At 33.1% G+C, this 18,786-nt stretch overlaps 2 protein-coding genes across 3 annotated transcripts; both read left to right on the top strand.

Moving 5' to 3' along the window:
- The first annotated feature begins 1,346 nt into the window (after positions 1 to 1,346).
- On the top strand, positions 1,347 to 9,365 carry LOC110651804 (diacylglycerol kinase 5). 2 transcript variants are annotated; one of them, XM_021807224.2, is made up of 14 exons: positions 1,347 to 1,509; positions 1,681 to 1,845; positions 1,946 to 2,153; positions 2,255 to 2,377; positions 2,510 to 2,638; positions 3,057 to 3,142; positions 3,892 to 4,015; positions 4,525 to 4,573; positions 5,566 to 5,648; positions 6,735 to 6,802; positions 7,229 to 7,303; positions 8,156 to 8,243; positions 8,452 to 8,568; positions 8,872 to 9,365. In XM_021807224.2, the coding sequence occupies exons 2-14, from the start codon at positions 1,754 to 1,756 to the stop codon at positions 9,202 to 9,204; spliced, it is 1,575 nt and encodes a 524-aa protein (XP_021662916.1). In that variant the 5' UTR covers positions 1,347 to 1,509; positions 1,681 to 1,753; the 3' UTR covers positions 9,205 to 9,365. The 2 variants fall into 2 exon arrangements, with proteins under 2 accessions (XP_021662916.1, XP_021662917.1); XM_021807225.2 differs by lacking the exon at positions 1,347 to 1,509 and having other exon boundaries at positions 1,531 to 1,845.
- Positions 9,366 to 11,627: 2,262 nt separating this feature from the next.
- LOC110643762 (uncharacterized) lies at positions 11,628 to 12,092 on the top strand. The gene has a single exon (XM_021796240.2). It carries the CDS (start codon positions 11,756 to 11,758, stop codon positions 12,020 to 12,022), a length of 267 nt encoding a protein of 88 aa, XP_021651932.2. The 5' UTR covers positions 11,628 to 11,755; the 3' UTR covers positions 12,023 to 12,092.
- The last annotated feature ends 6,694 nt before the right edge of the window (positions 12,093 to 18,786 follow it).

Here is an 18,786-nt window from a genome sequence, read left to right as displayed (position 1 = left end):
TGAGTTCATGTAAAACATATATTATATGGGTTCTGATTCGGATATCCTAAAATTCGTGAATATCCTACCCGTTGACATCCCTATCTCTTCCTACGGTTAATTATTGGTTACACTGTGAACACTAAAAAAATAGTACTCCTTTAAATATAATAAAATAATTTCTGCATAATTATAAAAAGGTAGAACCCATATTTTCAGAAAGTAGGTCTGCAAATGGCCAATCAGGGTCAAATATACATGGGGCACTTGCTACCATTGCCACAATAAAATTTCAATTACATTTTTGTTATTACCCCACTCAAAAGGAAAGCCTTTGCTATCACACCAACCTTAATTATCATGGGCTATTACTCATATTTATAATTAATTGGATTTAGAGTTAATTTTATTCATGAATCATGGCCCATTTGTGATTTTTTTTTAATTGCAAATGATCATTGCATTATATATCCTCAAGAACATCTAGATACAAAATAGATAGATCGAAGTTCCTTCAGAAAATAAACAATCCAATTACATTTTAGCAAATGATCATTGCATTACAAGGCCCATTTGTGATGTTTATGTCTTGACCCTTTTCCATTTTTATTTTTCTCGTTTAGCATGTGCAAATTTGTCACCTAAAATTATATCTTGGATTCGCCGTTTGGCTAATCAAAGGTTAGTAACTTGTATTCAAAGAAACGACATTAGAGAACAGAGAAGAATCTATAGCTTACCTTTTGTAATGTACTTAAGGTCTTCATCAGTAAAATAAACTCTTCTAGGAATGACAACAGTCTCGATGGATAGTCTACATGTTGTAAAGAATACCCATTTGCGTCATTTTTGGGGGGTAAAACTGTTGAGTTTTAATGAAGTTTTCAACTGTAGGATGTTTAGAGTGTATTTATTAAAATTATAATTACAATATTAACTAATTAGTAATCTACACATTACTTAACTTATTTAAAATATTAATTTATTTAAAATTCCTATATGACGATGCAAATTAAAATAAAATATAATTTTACATATTGCTACATTTTTTTAAAAAGAAAATTAGCACGGTAGATGATCTTCAGTGGGAAGCTGGCTAGTTTGCTCATGTTGGCGCCAAGGGAAGAAATTTCGGCCTACTTTAGTTATTTAGGCCTTTTGCTAGGCAACCCCAGTGTTCCACGCGTACAAAAATGGGAAGCTTCCACGTCATTTCTAATGTCAATTCAGTTCTGTCAAGAGGCCATCACCCAATTGCAAAACCCACAACCTATACAATCATTGACCGCCTGATCTCCTTTGACTCAAACAGCGAAACTTTTTCTCCTGATTAAAAGCGTTACCTTCACCTAATCCACCATAAAACCGTGAGGTCACCCACACGAAATAAATAACAACCAACAACTACAGATTCTCGTCTCGTGTCTGTTTGCTGAAGCAGGTAAAATGAATCGCTAAGCTTTACTCGGGAAATAGGAGAGAGGAAAGCCATTCCGTCTTCGCTTCGAAGCCCCCGCTTCTGTTGAAATGGTAAAACAACGGAAACAAAATATTATATTGCTTTCTCTATTTCCACAGTCTGACCTTAATCATTATCTGATCTTCTTCGAAGAAGCATTTGGAATCGCTCGATTGCGACCTTTAGATAATTCCATGATTCATCTGAATCTGAAGCTTTATAAATTTCTGTGTCTTTGCTAGGAATCTCACATTTTTTGCTCTATTGGTCTGTGAAAAAACCCAAGGAATATTTGTTATTTGTTAGTTGATTCTCATGAGGAAAATGGACCTTCGTAATAGCTTTTCGCCTCGTTCTGGGAGATTGAAAGAACTGAAGAATTCCTTTCGTCATCTCGTGTCTAGGGGGTGAGACATTGCTTCCTCTTTTGCTAATTGCTTATGAAGCGTTATCAATTGTGAAGCTGATTTTATAGATATTTTTGTTTGCTGGATAAAAATTCTTCAGTCATGAAGCAGTCGCGGATGGTGTAAAATCTGAGAGTGTATTGAAGGACTTCTATATTCCAGAGTATATTCTTGTGCCTGGATCAGAGGTCGATAATGAGTCTCATACGCCTTCCTGTCCTGTTATTGTGTTCATCAACTCAAAAAGTGGGGGACAGCTTGGACGGGAACTTCTTGTTACGTATCGCAACCTTCTTAACAAAAACCAGGTGAATCTAGAATTGGATTTTTTGACTAGGCATTAAATTGTGGATTGGGTACCCTTTCTCTATACTTTCGAATGTTTTCTAATGGAGACTTATTTTTGTAGGTTATTGATCTTGGAGAAGAGACTCCTGATAAGGTCCTCCATCAAATTTATGCCACTCTGCAAACACTAAAGAACCATGGTGATGAATTGGCGGCTGAAATTGAGAAGCGTCTAAGAATTATAGTGAGTTAATTAGTTATATGACGAATTCTAGCATATCGTTATTTTTTTTCCGTTTTGATGTACGTGCATTTTCTGTTCCGTTTACCCACTGCGACGCAGATTTCTTTCACTGATATATACCCCGATCATCAGGTTGCAGGTGGAGATGGTACAGCTGGTTGGCTCCTTGGTGTAGTTTGTGATCTCAAACTACCTCAACCTCCACCGATTGCTACAGTACCATTGGGAACAGGAAATAACCTCCCATTTTCATTTGGTTGGGTATGCTTTGCTGATCTTGTCTTGTGCACTTGACTATTACCACATCGTTTTATGATAATATCTACCCCTTTAATCTCTTGTTCTAATTAACCCTGGCCATTTCTGTCAGTAATGTGTAGATCATGGATTGCTTTTATTTGGACTGAACACACACATACATGCTTCGCATCCAATTAATATATAGCATAGAAAGAAATCATTTTAATGTCAATAGCAATGCCCTGATAAAAACTCCAGTATGCTTGTAGCTTAGTTTTGATACTTGGGCGATTTAGCTAGTACAGAACTGGAACCAAATTTCCTGTTCATGTATATCTGGTTTATTGAAGTTGTTAAATCCATTAACTGTGGAGGTTCAGTACTGGAGGCCATTGTTGAATTCTGAGCTAGAATTTATATTATCTATCTTGATTCACAGGGAAAGAAAAACCCAGGCACAGACCGTTTGTCTGTAGAGTCATTTTTGGAACAAGTAAAGGCTGCCAAGGAAATGAAAATCGACAGGTAAGAAAACAATTATGTTCTAGGCCCTTTATTGATAAATAGATAAACACAAGCAATCACACCAGCGGATCACGAGGCTAAGTAGAAACTGAACTGCAGATGTATATGCAATCAGTACTTGATGAAATAATGATATTAGCTGTTAAGACACAATTGAATTGGACATTAGAATTTTCCTCTTCTGTGACTTCATGGGAGTTAGTAAAACTATTCATAGAGGTATGTGGCCCATATTTTCTTTTACCTGTCTTGCCCCTCACCTTTTTGACTTTGTTATTCCCGCAGGAATGTGTTATTATCCTCTGGCTGAGTGAATTCTGATCGAAAAGCTAATTCATAATGGAAAATCAGTGAAAATTTTGTATAGGCATGAACTTTGACAAACTTTGCCGGAAAATAATAATAGTAATAATGAGGCAAAAATTTTTGGTTAATGGTTTGATTCAGTTAATACATGTTAAATTTCTTTTCTTTGAGTTAAATTTCTTTTCTTTAAGTATAATGATGTTGCAAATTTATTATTGAGGTCCTGGCAAGTTTATACGCGTAGAAGAGTTAATGAACGACTTATAGATTTGGATTAATGACATTGCACCTATTATCCCTTTCATTTCCTTGAATTTTTATATAGTTCCATTTTTCTTCATTATCCTAACATAGTTTCATTGCTTGTATGTTTGTTCTCCTTGCCTCCAACCTACTTTCTGATTTTAATTTTTCATGTGGATTATTTTTTTTTTCCCAAACAGCTGGCATATTATCATGAGAATGAAATGCCCAAAAGAAGGCTCTTGTGACCCTGTTGCGCCTCTTGAACTACCCCATTCTTTGCATGCGTTCCATCGCGTCTCTGAATCAGATTCATTAAATATGGTGAGTTTTTATTTTCATTTCATGTGTAACTGTATCTGCAGTTTTTTTATTTTTTTGAAGTTATACATTAATTTTAACTTCCAAAAGCAGAAGATAATAGTTCTTGATGTTCACTGCTATAATGGTATCAGCCATCGGGCTCAAATGAAAACAGATATATTTATATATAGTGGATTTATGTGCCAGTCAACAACTGCAACTCGTTCTTAGTGGAAGGAAAAGAATTGAATAGTTAATGTCAATCTCAGAGCTCATATAGTCCACTTTTATTGTTGCTTGTTGACAGTTTTTGTGATGACATGAGGCTTGTTACTTAAATCTCAGACTCATAGCTTCTACTTTTGTTTCCCACGAGTTATTCTACAATTGGTTGACTTCCATAGCAATTTTTAACTTTTCTGACATACAATTAGTCTTTGTTCTATTGGTTGATTTCCCTTCTGATGTTTGTTTTGCTTGACATGGGATAACTCTCTGCTTATTTTCAAATTTGCTTTGCCTGTTATCAGGAGGGTTACCACACTTTTCGTGGGGGCTTTTGGAACTATTTCAGTATGGGTAAGAAATTTATGCAAGCGTTTCATAGATTTCCATCTGCATTTAAAAATGATAATTATCCACTCATCCTTGAGGCAAGGTGGGTTTTGGGAAAGGGAAATTTGAAACTATCTAAAACTAAAATTTGAAACTATCTAAAACTAACATCAAAATATCATGGAAAATAGGAGTTTTTATTTGACAAAAATAAAAAAAAATAAAATAAAATAGGATTTTTTATTTAATTAATACATTTAAAAAGATTATATATAGTTACATCGTCCCATGCTAGATAATTTAGGGCATAACTGTAAATTGCTTCATTGTTTAACCCTATAAGGTCTTATGTCCAAACTTATTGGATTCAGTAATCCAACTTATATAAAAAACTTCAAGCATCAATGTAATGGTATTTGCAGGGAGACTGTTATAGATAGCTTGATTTTTAGCCCACGAACCCTAACTCCAGCAGTGATATCTTTATTATGACAATGTGGCAATGGACAATTGTGGAATTTGAAACCTTATTTATGATTTAGAAGATCATGTCATACACATGATCAATTTATGTTTTGATACGTACATCATACTTTGTGAACTACTATTGCTACCAATTCCTAAAGATGTAGCCACCTTTGGGCAGTTCCACGTTTCTGAGCTTTGTGGTGGTAGGGCTTGAAATTACTAATAGGAATTGAGGCTAGTTACTACAGTTTTGATGCAAAAAATTAAGACAAATGGCAGAGAAAGAACAAAGAATATTTAGCTAAATAGTTCTCTCTTTGACAACAAAGAGTTGATGAAGTTTTTATATTTATCATCAGAGTTTTCACCATAGTTATATATATATGGCTTATGATGCTGAAAAAGAAAACAAAGATATTAAATATTATTTTTTAACACTAGCATTCCTCAGTAACAGCAAAAGTTGACATTGATTCTTGCTTGTGGCAACTGGTATTGCTTTATTATTCTTGCTAACTTCCTTGAGTGATATGTTTTATCTTCTATAGGAATGGATGCTCAAGTATCATACGCATTTCACTCTGAGAGGAAGTTACACCCAGAGAAATTTAAAAACCAAATAGTAAATCAGGTATCATACCACATATTTAATGTTATGCATTTATAGTGGGCAGGATTAGAACTTGGCATGAACTTGCCCTTTATTATCTTTGTTTTACTCCTTTTTGTTGATTCTGGTGAAAATTGGATTGAACATATTTAAAGAATCTACAATGTTAATAATTACTTGAAGTATCCTCTTACTAATTTTATTCATGCCTCTACCCAAATGAAAAAATAATGGCAGTAATATTCTTAAGCTATTCACATTGAGTTAACATGACTTCATTGTTAATTCTCTCTCTTTGAGTAACCATTCAGTGTTTCTGGTAATATGTTGGATGCTAAAGTAGTAATCATTGTAAAGAACATAGGCTAGTAGCAATTGGTGCAATGTCACAACAAATTTATTGAGATGGATTGTTGGCAGATATCTCATGATGGACAAGTAGAGTTGGAGGAGACGAGAGAGGGAATTAGATTTTCCAAACTTGGTTCACCAGCATACATTTTCAGAAGTGTTGCTGTCTAACATGTTGCTCTTTGTTCAGATGAGAATCGGTTATATCACTTTCAGAATTTTCCAATATCTTTGAAATCTCAGTTGATTACTTGTTGGGTGTGAGTATCAATAACCAATCATTGGATTCATCTTTTATCTCATCTTAGTTATACAGCCAAGTCCCTTAGAAGGTGAGTTGGGAAGAGAGAGAAGAAGGGGAAAGAGGGGAGGGGGGGGGGGGGTGGTGGGGGAGAGGCGGGGTGGGGTTTACGGTGTTGGTGAGGAGGAACAGTTGCCACTGTGAGTTAAACTTTCATTTTGAAGATGTACAATTTTCGGTTAGTCTTCAACAAGTGGCAATGAATGCAACATTGATTTTCTTGCAATAGCCAACATCTGAGATAAAGCACTTATAAGTATGTAACTTTAGCACATGTAATTATTAGTTATGATCCTTACTCCACCTTTCCCTTGGATCTTTTATCAATTTGATATTGCATAACTGTACTAATCTTAATTTTTGTACTGTATGTGTATCTGCTAATTTTCCTTGATTAAAATCCCTGTCCAAATCATATTGCTTATTGCTGTTATTTTGTCTTCTGGGTTCATTAGAGGACTTACTTAAAGCTTGGATGTACTCAAGGATGGTTTTGTGCCTCTCTTTTTCATCCCTCTTCACGGTGAGTCTCTTGTTAAATGATTGAAAGATTCTTCTACAAGTACAGTGATAGCTTTCCTTTTCCTGTCTGCCTACTATAGTAATGATATCAGATTCTAGGAAGTAGCTCTCACTAATATATATACATTGTTTTCCTAAAACCTAATTCCCTTTCCCATCTCCTCAACTCCACTTGTCCATCATGAGGTATCCGGTGGTTTAGCGTATACATTGCCAAACTTACTTAACTAAGCCGAATCCCAAATAAATGGGATCAGCAATATGAATTGTGCCATTCCACTTTACTCAAGCTATAAGTTGTTAAATGTTATCATTTGAAGAATTGGGTGCTTCATTTTTAATTTTTGTTCATTTTGCCCGGTGTTCTTATTTACTGGCTATATATTTGCTTTTGCATGTCTTTGAGATTGACTTGATGCCAACGCAGGAACATAGCACAGCTTACAAAGGTTAAAGTCATGAAAAGCAAAGGTCAATGGGAGGACCTCAGCATACCTAGCAGGTGACACATAATAGTCTTTATGCTGTGCACTTTCTTCTTAACCTTCTTTCTCTTCAATTGGTAGTATTAATTGTGCAATTGAATGCTTTGATTAAAGGAGCTGCAGAGTTCTTGTGCAACTTAATTGGTTTTCTGTGGTAGTTAGGGGAACAACACTCTTGATTTTCTTTTGGAGAATCAAATGGGGCTTCATATTTTATGAATGGGATATTTAAAAATATGCACTATCAAAAACAATTTTCAGCTACTGCCTTTTAAGTAGCTGGCTGAGCATGGTAATGGTTTGGGAATGTTATCTTTCCAGTTTGATACTTTTCAATAACACTCTGGTCCTAGATTCAAATTTAAATTTGATTTGGATTGTTAACTGCATTTTTCCATGCATGGCTGCTTCATTTGTACTTGTTTAATTTAATTACATAGATTAAGCTTGAACGTAGAGCTTTCTTAAAGTAAACTGTGTCAAAATGCTTATTTCAATTGTATGCAGATCACCGGAACAATAGCCTACTTAAAATGCAGACTAATCATAGATACCTACTTTATTCCCTCTTTCCAATACTATGAATAATTATTCTGTCAAACTGTGCCTTTGCATAATTCGCTATCTTTTGGTCAATAGATGGACCAAGGATCATTATTGGATTTAGTAGCAAAAATAAATCGTATATGATTGCTCTGCATTTTGTTCGTTGTATATGTTTTTCATGTTTGTATTTTTTCTCTTCCTGTTCTTTCTTTAATTGTGTTCCTGCCTTATTTTGTTAATCATATAACACGAATAAACCAATCCAAAGTCCTATAAAAAAATTTGATGCCTCATTGCATTGATACTTTGTCTTTATCATACAGCATCCGGTCCATTGTTTGCCTCAACTTGCCCAGTTTTTCAGGTGGACTCAATCCCTGGGGAAAGCCCAGTGGGAAGAAACTGCGTGATGTTAGTTCCTTTTCTCCTTCTCGCTCTGTCTCTGCACATGCACAGACACATTTATAATACACAAATTCTGTTCATGCGTCCTCAATTCCTCATGTGTGGATACACATTGGCTGCATGACTTGACTAGGATTGCTGTCTTCCATTCCCTATCAGATCGTTTCTTATCAATACTTTTGTCTTAATGACTGGATAAATCTTTCTTTTACAGCGGGACTTAACACCTCCTTACGTAGATGATAGCCTTATTGAGGTTGTTGGTTTTAGGAATGCTTGGCATGGGCTTGTTCTGCTTGCTCCAAATGGACATGGGACTCGTCTTGCACAGGTATGAAATGGAACTATTCAATTTTCTTGGCAAAAATTTAGTTTTCTTTCCTTGTCCTTTTGAGTTAGGGATAATATGGGTCCAGAGTGAGGTTAAGGGAATATAGAATCTTTGTAGTACATACACATTAACAAATCTGTCTTGAACTGATTAAAGTAATTCTGAAACATATAAGTGCCGATGAGTAATCTTTGTAGTAATCGACTTTTTACGAGTGATTGAAGTCCATTTTAACAGCGACACTCTCTCTCACATTGCTTTTGCGAGAAGGTGATTTTTTTTTTTTCTCACAATTATATATAGGCAAGTAGAACTCGTTTTGAGTTCCGGAAGGGTGCAGCTGACCACACATTCATGAGAATTGATGGGGAGCCTTGGAAACAACCACTCCCAGTTGATGATGATACAGTTGTTGTGGAAATTTCTAATCATGGTCAAGTGACTATGCTTGCCACCACATCATGCCGAGCCAGAAGTATACATGATCCAGCTTCACCCAATAATGATAATGATGATGAAGAGGAAAACACTGATGAAGAAGATGAATCTGCTGAAGATTGGGAAGAAAGAAGGAAGTTTGGAGCTGCTGACACTTTCAAATTTCCAGATGATTTTGATATATCTCAACTTAGTTGAGCTATTAAACATATTATCTGTATTTTTGATCAGTTGATTAGCCTTAGATTTTGTTTGCATTTTAGCTTATTGCTTTGGCAATGGTTGATTATGTCTACTATGGCCAGGAGAACTAATATCTGTTTACAATGTACAGCCTATACCACCTCATCATTATGGCACCAGTGGAAATTTTGTGCAATTTAGCTGCAGATTTTGCGCCAGAACTGAATTACCGTGCATGAGTGCATGGACTATATATAGAATCGATGCTTAAAGGACTACATGAATAAGGAAAAGGCTAATAAATAATTTGAATGCACGTCCAAGCACAACAATGTAATAGCTGGCAAATGACTTGCTAAGAAGCAAGAACACCGTTAAGTGGCAAGAAAATAATTAGGAATGGTAGCGGGTGGGGATCGCACCCCCCCATGCCTGCTCATAGAAGATCAAGATTAGAGTAGAAACTTTTCCGTCAGAGAGTGGGATGGAGTCGATTTGCTGCAGAGATTTTTTTTTTTTTAATATATCATTATAAAATAAAAATTTATGTATTTAAAAAATAATAAGTTAAAAATATAAATTTTCAATAAAATTTTAATTATATATATAATTAATATATTATTATCAAAATAAATTGTGGGAATTTAGAACGATAAAATGTCATCTTATTTTTATTTCGCATAATATTAGGATCAAGACAAAATCGGAGAAAATTAATTAATATAGTTCAAAACACTTGTCATCCCTAAAAATAAAAATAATAGTCAATCTTGATGTTTGCGATGGCAAAAGCTTAATTGAATCCATTCATAATGAAATGAAAATGTTGTAAACTTGAAGAGAAGCTTTATTAAGAAAAATTAAATTATAAAATTAATGTATGTACAATAATTTTATTATAATAATTAATTATGATAAATTTTATATAAATTTTATTATAATAAAATTATTTATATATCAAATTTACTAAATAAAAATTCATTTCTAACCCGGCATTCGAAATATATTATTAATTATAGTTGCGCGGGCAATTCGTGTGGCTTTTTAAATTGAGAATGACATTACTTGGTGATTTGATATTAATTTAATTATCATTTCATTTCATGTAGAAAAAAAGTGATAAACACAATTTAAAATATTAATACTAATAAATTATATGTATTGTTATATTTTTATTTTATTATTATTTTAATTAAAAAGTTTTGATAAATATAATATTATATATTATTTTAATTAAATTTTTATATGAACATATTTTAGTCCCTCAAACTTAGGCGGGCCACTAAACTTATCCACGGTTTTACGAATTATAATACATTGGGAAACCAGCGTAAATTTTCAACTTGTGACAGATGAAATCTAAGAAATTAATGTGAAACGACGGCAGTGGAGCTCGGATAGAATAAGAAAACCATTAGCTTATTCATGTCGCAGGCAGGCAAAATACACAAGCTTTAGAATAAGAACAATCAACAATTTGCAAATCCAACCCAACCCTACCATTCTCTACTGCTGTTCCTGTCCCTGTCCTTGTCCCCCTTCAATGATACTCGATGCGCTTCTTTTTTAGAAATACCACTCCTTAAAACTAAACTGAAACCTTCACTGGCATATCTCACAAACCCACCCATAGTCCAAATAAATAAATATATATATATATATATATATATATATATATATATATATATATATATAAAATACTTGTAAAATTCAATAAAATAATATAATTATAAATATATAAGTTGAGTGAAGATTGATGTAATTTACTCTTATTACTAATATTTCTGAATTTATAAAGTTCAAATTGAGAAAAAATTATATATTTTTTTATACTTACCATTTTATATAGATTATTCCTTATAGAATCAGCAGGACACCATATAATTTTTTGGGGGGACTACAGTCTAAAGTTTCCCTTAATTATTTTGTAAATTTTAGGGCCTAAAGTCCCTTCTGATTTGTGCACATTATTTTTCTTTCCATGCTAATAAAATTTATATGAAATTGGGTTTACAAACTGATTACAAGTCCCTTAACTCCCCAGGCAACTTGAGCAAAGAATTAAGGGACCATCCATGTGTTAATACATACCAATTAGTGCTCGATTAATTTGCATTCTCCAATAAATTAAACGACAATAATAGCTAATCTCAACCCACATCATCTACCTTGTCTCTTCTACGTTTGTTTATTTTCCTTGTTATCACCTCCCATTTTGTCCATTTCTTTCTCTCTCTCTCTTAGAGAGTCTCACCCTTTTCTTGATTCAATGTCACAAATTAGCTGGTCCAATAAAAAAAACAAACACTACCAAAAAGGCAATATAAAACAATTGGCTTCCCTTTTATATCAGTAAAACCATCGCTGGTTTATATTTCCAAACCACTAACTTCTTTGTCATTTTCTTGATCAACACTCTCTCTCTATATATAAGAGATCTCTCGCATCCAGTTAGCCAAAGCCAAAGCAAAAAACACCAAGAAATATACACATCTCTCTCTTCCTAGGGGCTAAACAACATCTCTCACTCTTACGTAGATTCCTAGTTAAAAAAGAACAAGGAAAGATGAGTTCAACGAGCAGGGCATGGCTAGTAGCAGCAAGCATAGGAGTAGTGGAGGCAATGAAAGATCAAGGATTGTGCAGATGGAATTATGCCTTAAGATCGTTTCAACACCATGCCAAGACTAATATCAGATCTTACTCTCAAGCTATGAAGCTCTCTGGACCTTCTTCTGCCTTATTGTCTAAGAAGCCCAGAGATGACAAGATTAGAAAGTCTGAGGAGTCTCTTAGAACGGTCATGTATTTGAGCTGTTGGGGTCTAAATTGAGTCCTGCGTTCCCACTCTTCTTGTAAAATTAAATAGAATTCCATTTCTAAAAAATTTCATTTATCATCTATATGCAATCTTTTCCAACAATCCTTTGTGTTTCTTTTATGAACGAAAAAAATAAAATTAGTACAAATGTTGCGGCCCTGCAGTCACCGAGAGCGAAAGGTGAAATTTTGCTGGGCCGATTTACTTGACCCAATTGGTCTGGCCTGTCTTAACCACCCTCGTCACTTTTGAACAGTCGGTGGAGGCTGCTTATTATTATTATTATTATTTTTTAAAATAACATTTATATTTTTTATATAATTTTTTTAAAAAAAGTGTATCTGAAGATACTGAATTAAAATCCTTGATTTGTATATGGTGTGACAAATATTCAATTGATAAGTTACTAATTTAATGATGAAAAATCTATATATTATCAAATTTACATATAAAATTTTCCATTCAAATGCAAAGTACATGAATAAAACAGAAATTTCAAAGTTTAAATCTCTTAGTATAATAAAATAAACAACCCACTACATGGTAGTTTGAATATATTGCCACCACAGCCTTAGCCTAGTGATAGGTGCAAATCTTAATTTACAAAAAATTTTAAATTACTCACTTTTTTTTTTAAATAAAAGTTTTAAGTGAGGAAAGGCTTCTAGTCTAGGTTAGATATATTATTAACCTCATTAAGTAATTACAATGGAGTTTATAGATTGTTAATTAAGAAAGACTATTGGTATAACTCGAATTCTCAACCTAATAAGGGTGTCAATTGAATTTTATAAACTGAATTCTTCTTCATTGGTACTCTCTTTTTTTCTCTTCTTTTTTTTTTATTCCTTTTTTCATAAAGGAAAAGATATGGGTGTAACAAGAGGAGCGTGGATTGTGGCAGCTAGTATTTTCACAGTGGAGGTAATGAAAGACCAAGGAATTTGCAGATGGAATTATGTTGTAAGTTCTCCAGAACAAGATGCCAGGAACAATATAAGATCATTGGCTCAGCCCAGCATTTTTATTCTTCTTCTGATCCCTTTTGTCATCTTTGGAGGGCATTATGCATTTGGGCTGTTGGGTCCCAATACAACTAGGTTTTAATGTAGTTTTTTTTTTTTCCCTCTGTTTTTTTAATGTAATGATTGTAAATATATATTTGAATAATGTGAATCATATTTAAAAAAAAATGGATTTTTTTTAAATACAAAACATAAAAAATAATTCATATTTTTATCATTGGAAAAATAAAATAGTGCTTGAAAAACCTCTAACCTGAATGAGTTTATAATCATGAAAAATTTTTCTAATAAATTAAAACAGCAATTTTTTTAGTGATATTTGAGGGCAATTAAAACATGGAATATAAATTCTTAAAAAATCACTGGGGAGGTGACACTTGTTACAGTTCCCTCAATGACTTGCTCTCAATTTTATTTGGAATGGACTTGAAAATTTAATTATTGATTAGGATTTAGAATGGATATTATGAGACATGATATATATATATTATTTAAATTACACATGAGCTCTTAATTAATAATTATATAATTGCATAAAAATTTATCATAACAGCATAGCATTATATCATTAATAATTAAAATTTCTTCCTCTTTCCTCTCCTTCTCTCCTCTTAATTTTTCTTTCCTCATTTAGATCTCTTCTCTTGGACAGGCACTAATAGTTACCCTTAAATTGATTTCCTTTTTTATTTTATTTTTTATTAATTTTTTTCAATAAACCCTTAAATATGTGTGCATTTAAAATAAATATGAGTTTCTCTTTTTAAATTTATATCAATTAAAAATAGAACTGAAATTATCTTTCTAGGGTATTGTTCTCACTATTATTGGAGTTTAACTTTTTTCCTTTTAGCAGGTTTTTTTTTATAGCATTTAAATGAAATTTTTGATAGATCAAAATACGATATCAATTATTGATTTATTTTTATTGGAAAGTTCGAATCTTTAAGTATTAGTAATGATATTCTAATCATTAGAGCCTAACAATGTAGTCTGTTCATTCACTAACGTTTAATGATTTAATTTTTTTTTGTGAGTTACATATATAACAAATTCCCGTAATGGCGATATTACGAAGATTTCTTTAGTGGTCTAAAATAAAAAATGACTATTTACTATACATACTCCGATCATCTCCAAATAAAATATTTTAATATTTTATGTTAATATTTTTCTCCCATATAAGAAAATTATATTGTACTTATCTTATTATTCTTATTAGACTTGCAAAAATTTATCAAAAATAAAAGTATAGCATTAACAAGTTTACAATTTGCTTAGTCTGACTTAGTCTAGGCATATTATTTACCAAATTTAGGTTTAAGTCATCACTTCTCCAATTAAAAAAAGAAAAAATTATTGTAATAAAAATTTGACTATACTAAGAGATTTTCGGTATTTTCATTGCAATTAATCTAAAATTTATTAAATTTTTTATTTTAAACATCTTATTAATATTATAAAGCAAGGTGTTTATATCCTCTTATTAATATTTTAAGTTTTCAAATATACTAAATAGTTTTAAAATTTTATTAATATTATAATATAGTATATCAAAAATAAAAGAAGTCGTATTTTCACATAATGTTTGAATTGTTCACTAAGAGTTTACCTTTTTTTGTCTATTTTATATACTAAATAGTGTTAAAGTTTTATTAGTACTTTATAATACAATTATTAAAATTAAATGTGTAATATTTTTTATAAGTTAATTTCATAATGTAGAAAAAAAATCACTTTAAATATAACATTATAAATAATATAAAAGGTAAATAATATAAAATATTAAAAATATATTTTTCAGATCACAAGTTTATTCACGATTACTTTCATTTTTATCAGATATTTATTAGTTATGGTTGTTACCGTTCGCAAGAATTTCACACAACTTAAATTCTACGAAAAAACATGCTTTACATTCATCGATCAATAATCTCTCTCAAAGGAAACCTAACGTGTACAGAAATCAACTATTCATAATGAAAACAAGGAAGGTGATGATTGATAAGGATAAGAATTGTGTAATTATCTGTAACAGTGTAATCGAAGGAAGTGAGTTTGATTGGGAGAGGGAAGGTGCAGGGAAGAGTAAGCGGGTGTGGAGATGCAAATTATAGCTTGATTTGTAGATCAGTGGGTGGGAGCTGCCAAAACAATGCTCTGATGCCGAGAAAGACACTGATGAATTCAACGTAATTTGATTGCTGTACAGGGTGACAATATATAGAGTTACAAGTGATTATCAAGTGTGTAGTTACAGGAGATAAGCAAGCCGTCACAGAAGATCAGTTGCACTGTTACAGATAATTACACAATCATTGTCCTGGTCCTTAATAATAATTAAAACAAACTGGGCCATGTTTTTTTGCTGAAAAATCCATAATATTATAATTATTTTTATATTGTTTGATAAATGTAAAAGTTTTTTTGATATAATTAATTTTTAATTCAAATTTGAGATTTTAGAAATTACTCCACCGTCACTAACTTAAAACTTAATAATGATAAATATAAAATTTAATTATTAAAAATTAAATAAAAGATTAATTTTCCTCTGAAATTTTATAATAAGATTAAATTAAACAAAAACATCAAAATTTTAGTTAATTTAATCGTTTAAAATAATTTAATATAAAAATTGAAAATATGCACATAAAAGCACATGATAAATTATATTTTAATCATTGACATTTATAAAATTAATAAATATATTCTTATATTTGGTAAGAATTTTTTTAAAATATTTTCAATGAAATATTGTCAACAAAGATGTTAGAACTTAGAATTATCGAATATTTTGTTGATTTTAATTTTTAGTTTTAAAATGAGATTGAGAAAAATGAAAAACGAATTGATGTGTTTGTTTTAATTTTATATTAAATATTAATTATCGTCATTATTTTAATTTTTACATTAATCAATATTTTATATATAGTTATTTATTTATGTTACTTTATGATATTTTTTATACTCAATACTAAGTGATTGATACTGTTCAGAAGAATTTCATAAAATTTTTTTATAAAAAAAATATTTAATTAATTAAAAAATAGTATAAAAAATAAAAGAGAAGTAAAAATAACATATTATACTTTTGATAAATAAAATTATCGATTCATATAAAAAATTTAAAAAATTTGATAATATTGATAGAATATATAGATTGGCTAACAGTTAAGCTGTGCGCTTCACTCTTTAACTCAAAATTTATATCTTTTATTAAATGAAATATGTGCATTTCATATAGTATTTTTCTAAAAAAAAATTCAACAATAAAAATGTCACGACCCAACCTATAGGCCGGACCGGCACTAGGACCTGAGCCAGCCTAAAGCCCCCGAGGCCCGTAGTAAGCCTAACTATTCACTTAACCCAACTCTAAGGTCCATTTGGGCCCAATTTCAAGAAATCAACCGGACAAAGTCCGGCCATAAAATGGACCTACCAACGGGGAGTTTTTGACTCACCCGACCTGTAAATACAGTAAATACTCAAATGGGGAGCTCAGCTCACTCTCCACATACTCATCAGCATGAAAATAAATGGGAGCTCAGCTCCCTCATCCAATCCATCAAACATGCATAGAATATTAAGTTTACAGGTCCAAAATAATAATTTAGTTTACAGACCCATATCAAATAAACATTCCTAACACATGCGAAAATTCTAGAAATTTATAGAATTACACAAACATGAATAAATAACCTGCGAGGGAGAAAGCAGGTTAACTTCAAAAATATCCTCCTGTGGCCTGAAAAAATATTGAACAGGAGTGAGCGTTCGACTCAGATAGTAAAATATCAATTTTAACCATAATCTCTATAACTATCTGAAACTAATGCACCCTGTAGAGTGAAATGCACCATCAGCAATAAATTCACATCATAACAGCAAAAATGTAATTTGGAGCACTCACACACCCAGTAGTATCAATCATAATATATGAGAGCTGATCCCCTATACAGCTCTCTTAAATCCAACCTGGTGCCAGCGAAGAACTCAAGCCGGACTTTCGCTTAATAAACCAAATCGGGGTCCCAGCGAAGAACTCAAGCCGTGTCTACCCCGAAGGACCGGGTCCCAGCGAAGATCTCAAGCCGTGTCTACCCGTCCTATCCATAGTCCACACCACATCACACGCACACCAACGCACGCACACTGCTCCAAATTACCACAACAACATACATGGCACTTTCACAGTTATGAATGCAACATAAATCGTGCCTAAAGTTTATCTACATAGATATATGCATATAAGTGATGCATGGGCATGCTTGAATATATAATAATAGTGAAATTATAATTAAAATTAATATTTTACTCACAGACTTGACAACGGTCACTGTGGCGGCTGGGCGGAGGAAGAAGGCTGTTCCGGCTCACCTGACAATTACATTACAATTATTTAATACAAATGACACAATACGAATCAAGAAAAGACCAATTACATCCTAAGTTGTGCCGAAAATCCGGCAGAGTCTCCCCTATACCTAGGACCTACCCAACCTGCAAAAGGGCTCAAAACACACTTCTATAGTCACAACCCATATATCCACAACTCAATCACATCACACAGCCCCTCCTGGGCCCATCAAATCAGTCATCCATCACAATATGTAAAATTTCAATTTAGTCCTTATAATTGATCATTTTTGTAAAAACTACCCAAACAAGCTCTAAATATTCTAAAACTTTGCCCCGCGGTCCTTAGCAATATTACTAGGCTATTGCAAAAAAGAATCATAATTTTCTGAGCTACCACGAATATTTTATGGATTTTTAATCCTATTTAAGCACTAGAAAATTACAAAAAAGCAAGGTTTGGGTTTACCTTTGCCAATTCTGACTCCGGGGACGCGCTCGGGACGTCTGACAATTGAGGGGAGTAGCCAAAACCTCGGTCTAATTCGGAGACTTTTCCGGTAACGGGTCTGTCTGGCCGAAAATTCACAGACCCGGGCAACTGTCGAATTTCCACGAATTGAAGATACCTACACGAAGCCCACGACACGGGGGTTAGTACATAAATTTTTTCAGAATTTTCTAAGCTCATTTAATGCTCTAAAAGACACTACGAAGTTCCGTGGGACCCACCGAAAAACGGTGTCGGAAAAATTAGAAATTTATGTCGTCGCAAAGCTCTCGATGAGTGGAGCGCTCTGGTACTCACGGTTTTCTCATGGGATTCACGGTTTGCGAGAAATCTAGCCCGAAAGTCAAAATGGGTTAAAACTTCCCGGGCAAAAATTGGACAAACCACTTGATGGATTTCGATGTTCTTGGTGTCTATGGAAAGCTCTCGACGAGTAGATGAGTTTAGACACAAGACCCGGTCCGATTAGTGGCCGGATCGGCCGGATTTTGGCCGGGAAGTCGAACGGTCCAGTGCGCCCGTCGCTCCACTTCGAGCGCCGTTTTTCGGCATTCGAGCGGCGGCCAGGAGGTGGGCGCGTGGCAGGGAGGCAACTGCGAGGCAAGGGGAGGAGGGAGGAGAGAGAAAAAGAGAGAGAAAGGGAGGGAGGTCGGACGCGCGCGGGGAAGGGGAAAGAAGAAAAAGAAAAGGTCGGTCCGATTCGATCGGTCTGATCCGGTCCGGTTTGATTCGATCGGTTCGATTTAGGATACAAAATTTTGAATTTTTACTCTGCCTCGGGACCGAAAACGAGGTCCAAAAATTCTGAAAAAATTCTAGAAAACTCAGAAAAATTCATAGACTCCAAATATATTTTTAGTTTTGCCACGTGGTCTTTA

Source organism: Hevea brasiliensis, chromosome 15 (genome assembly GCF_030052815.1).
Source record: "Hevea brasiliensis isolate MT/VB/25A 57/8 chromosome 15, ASM3005281v1, whole genome shotgun sequence".
NCBI lineage: Eukaryota > Viridiplantae > Streptophyta > Magnoliopsida > Malpighiales > Euphorbiaceae > Hevea > Hevea brasiliensis.
The sequence above is the reverse complement of the archived record's forward strand: the minus strand, read 5'-3'. Positions and strand labels throughout refer to the sequence as shown.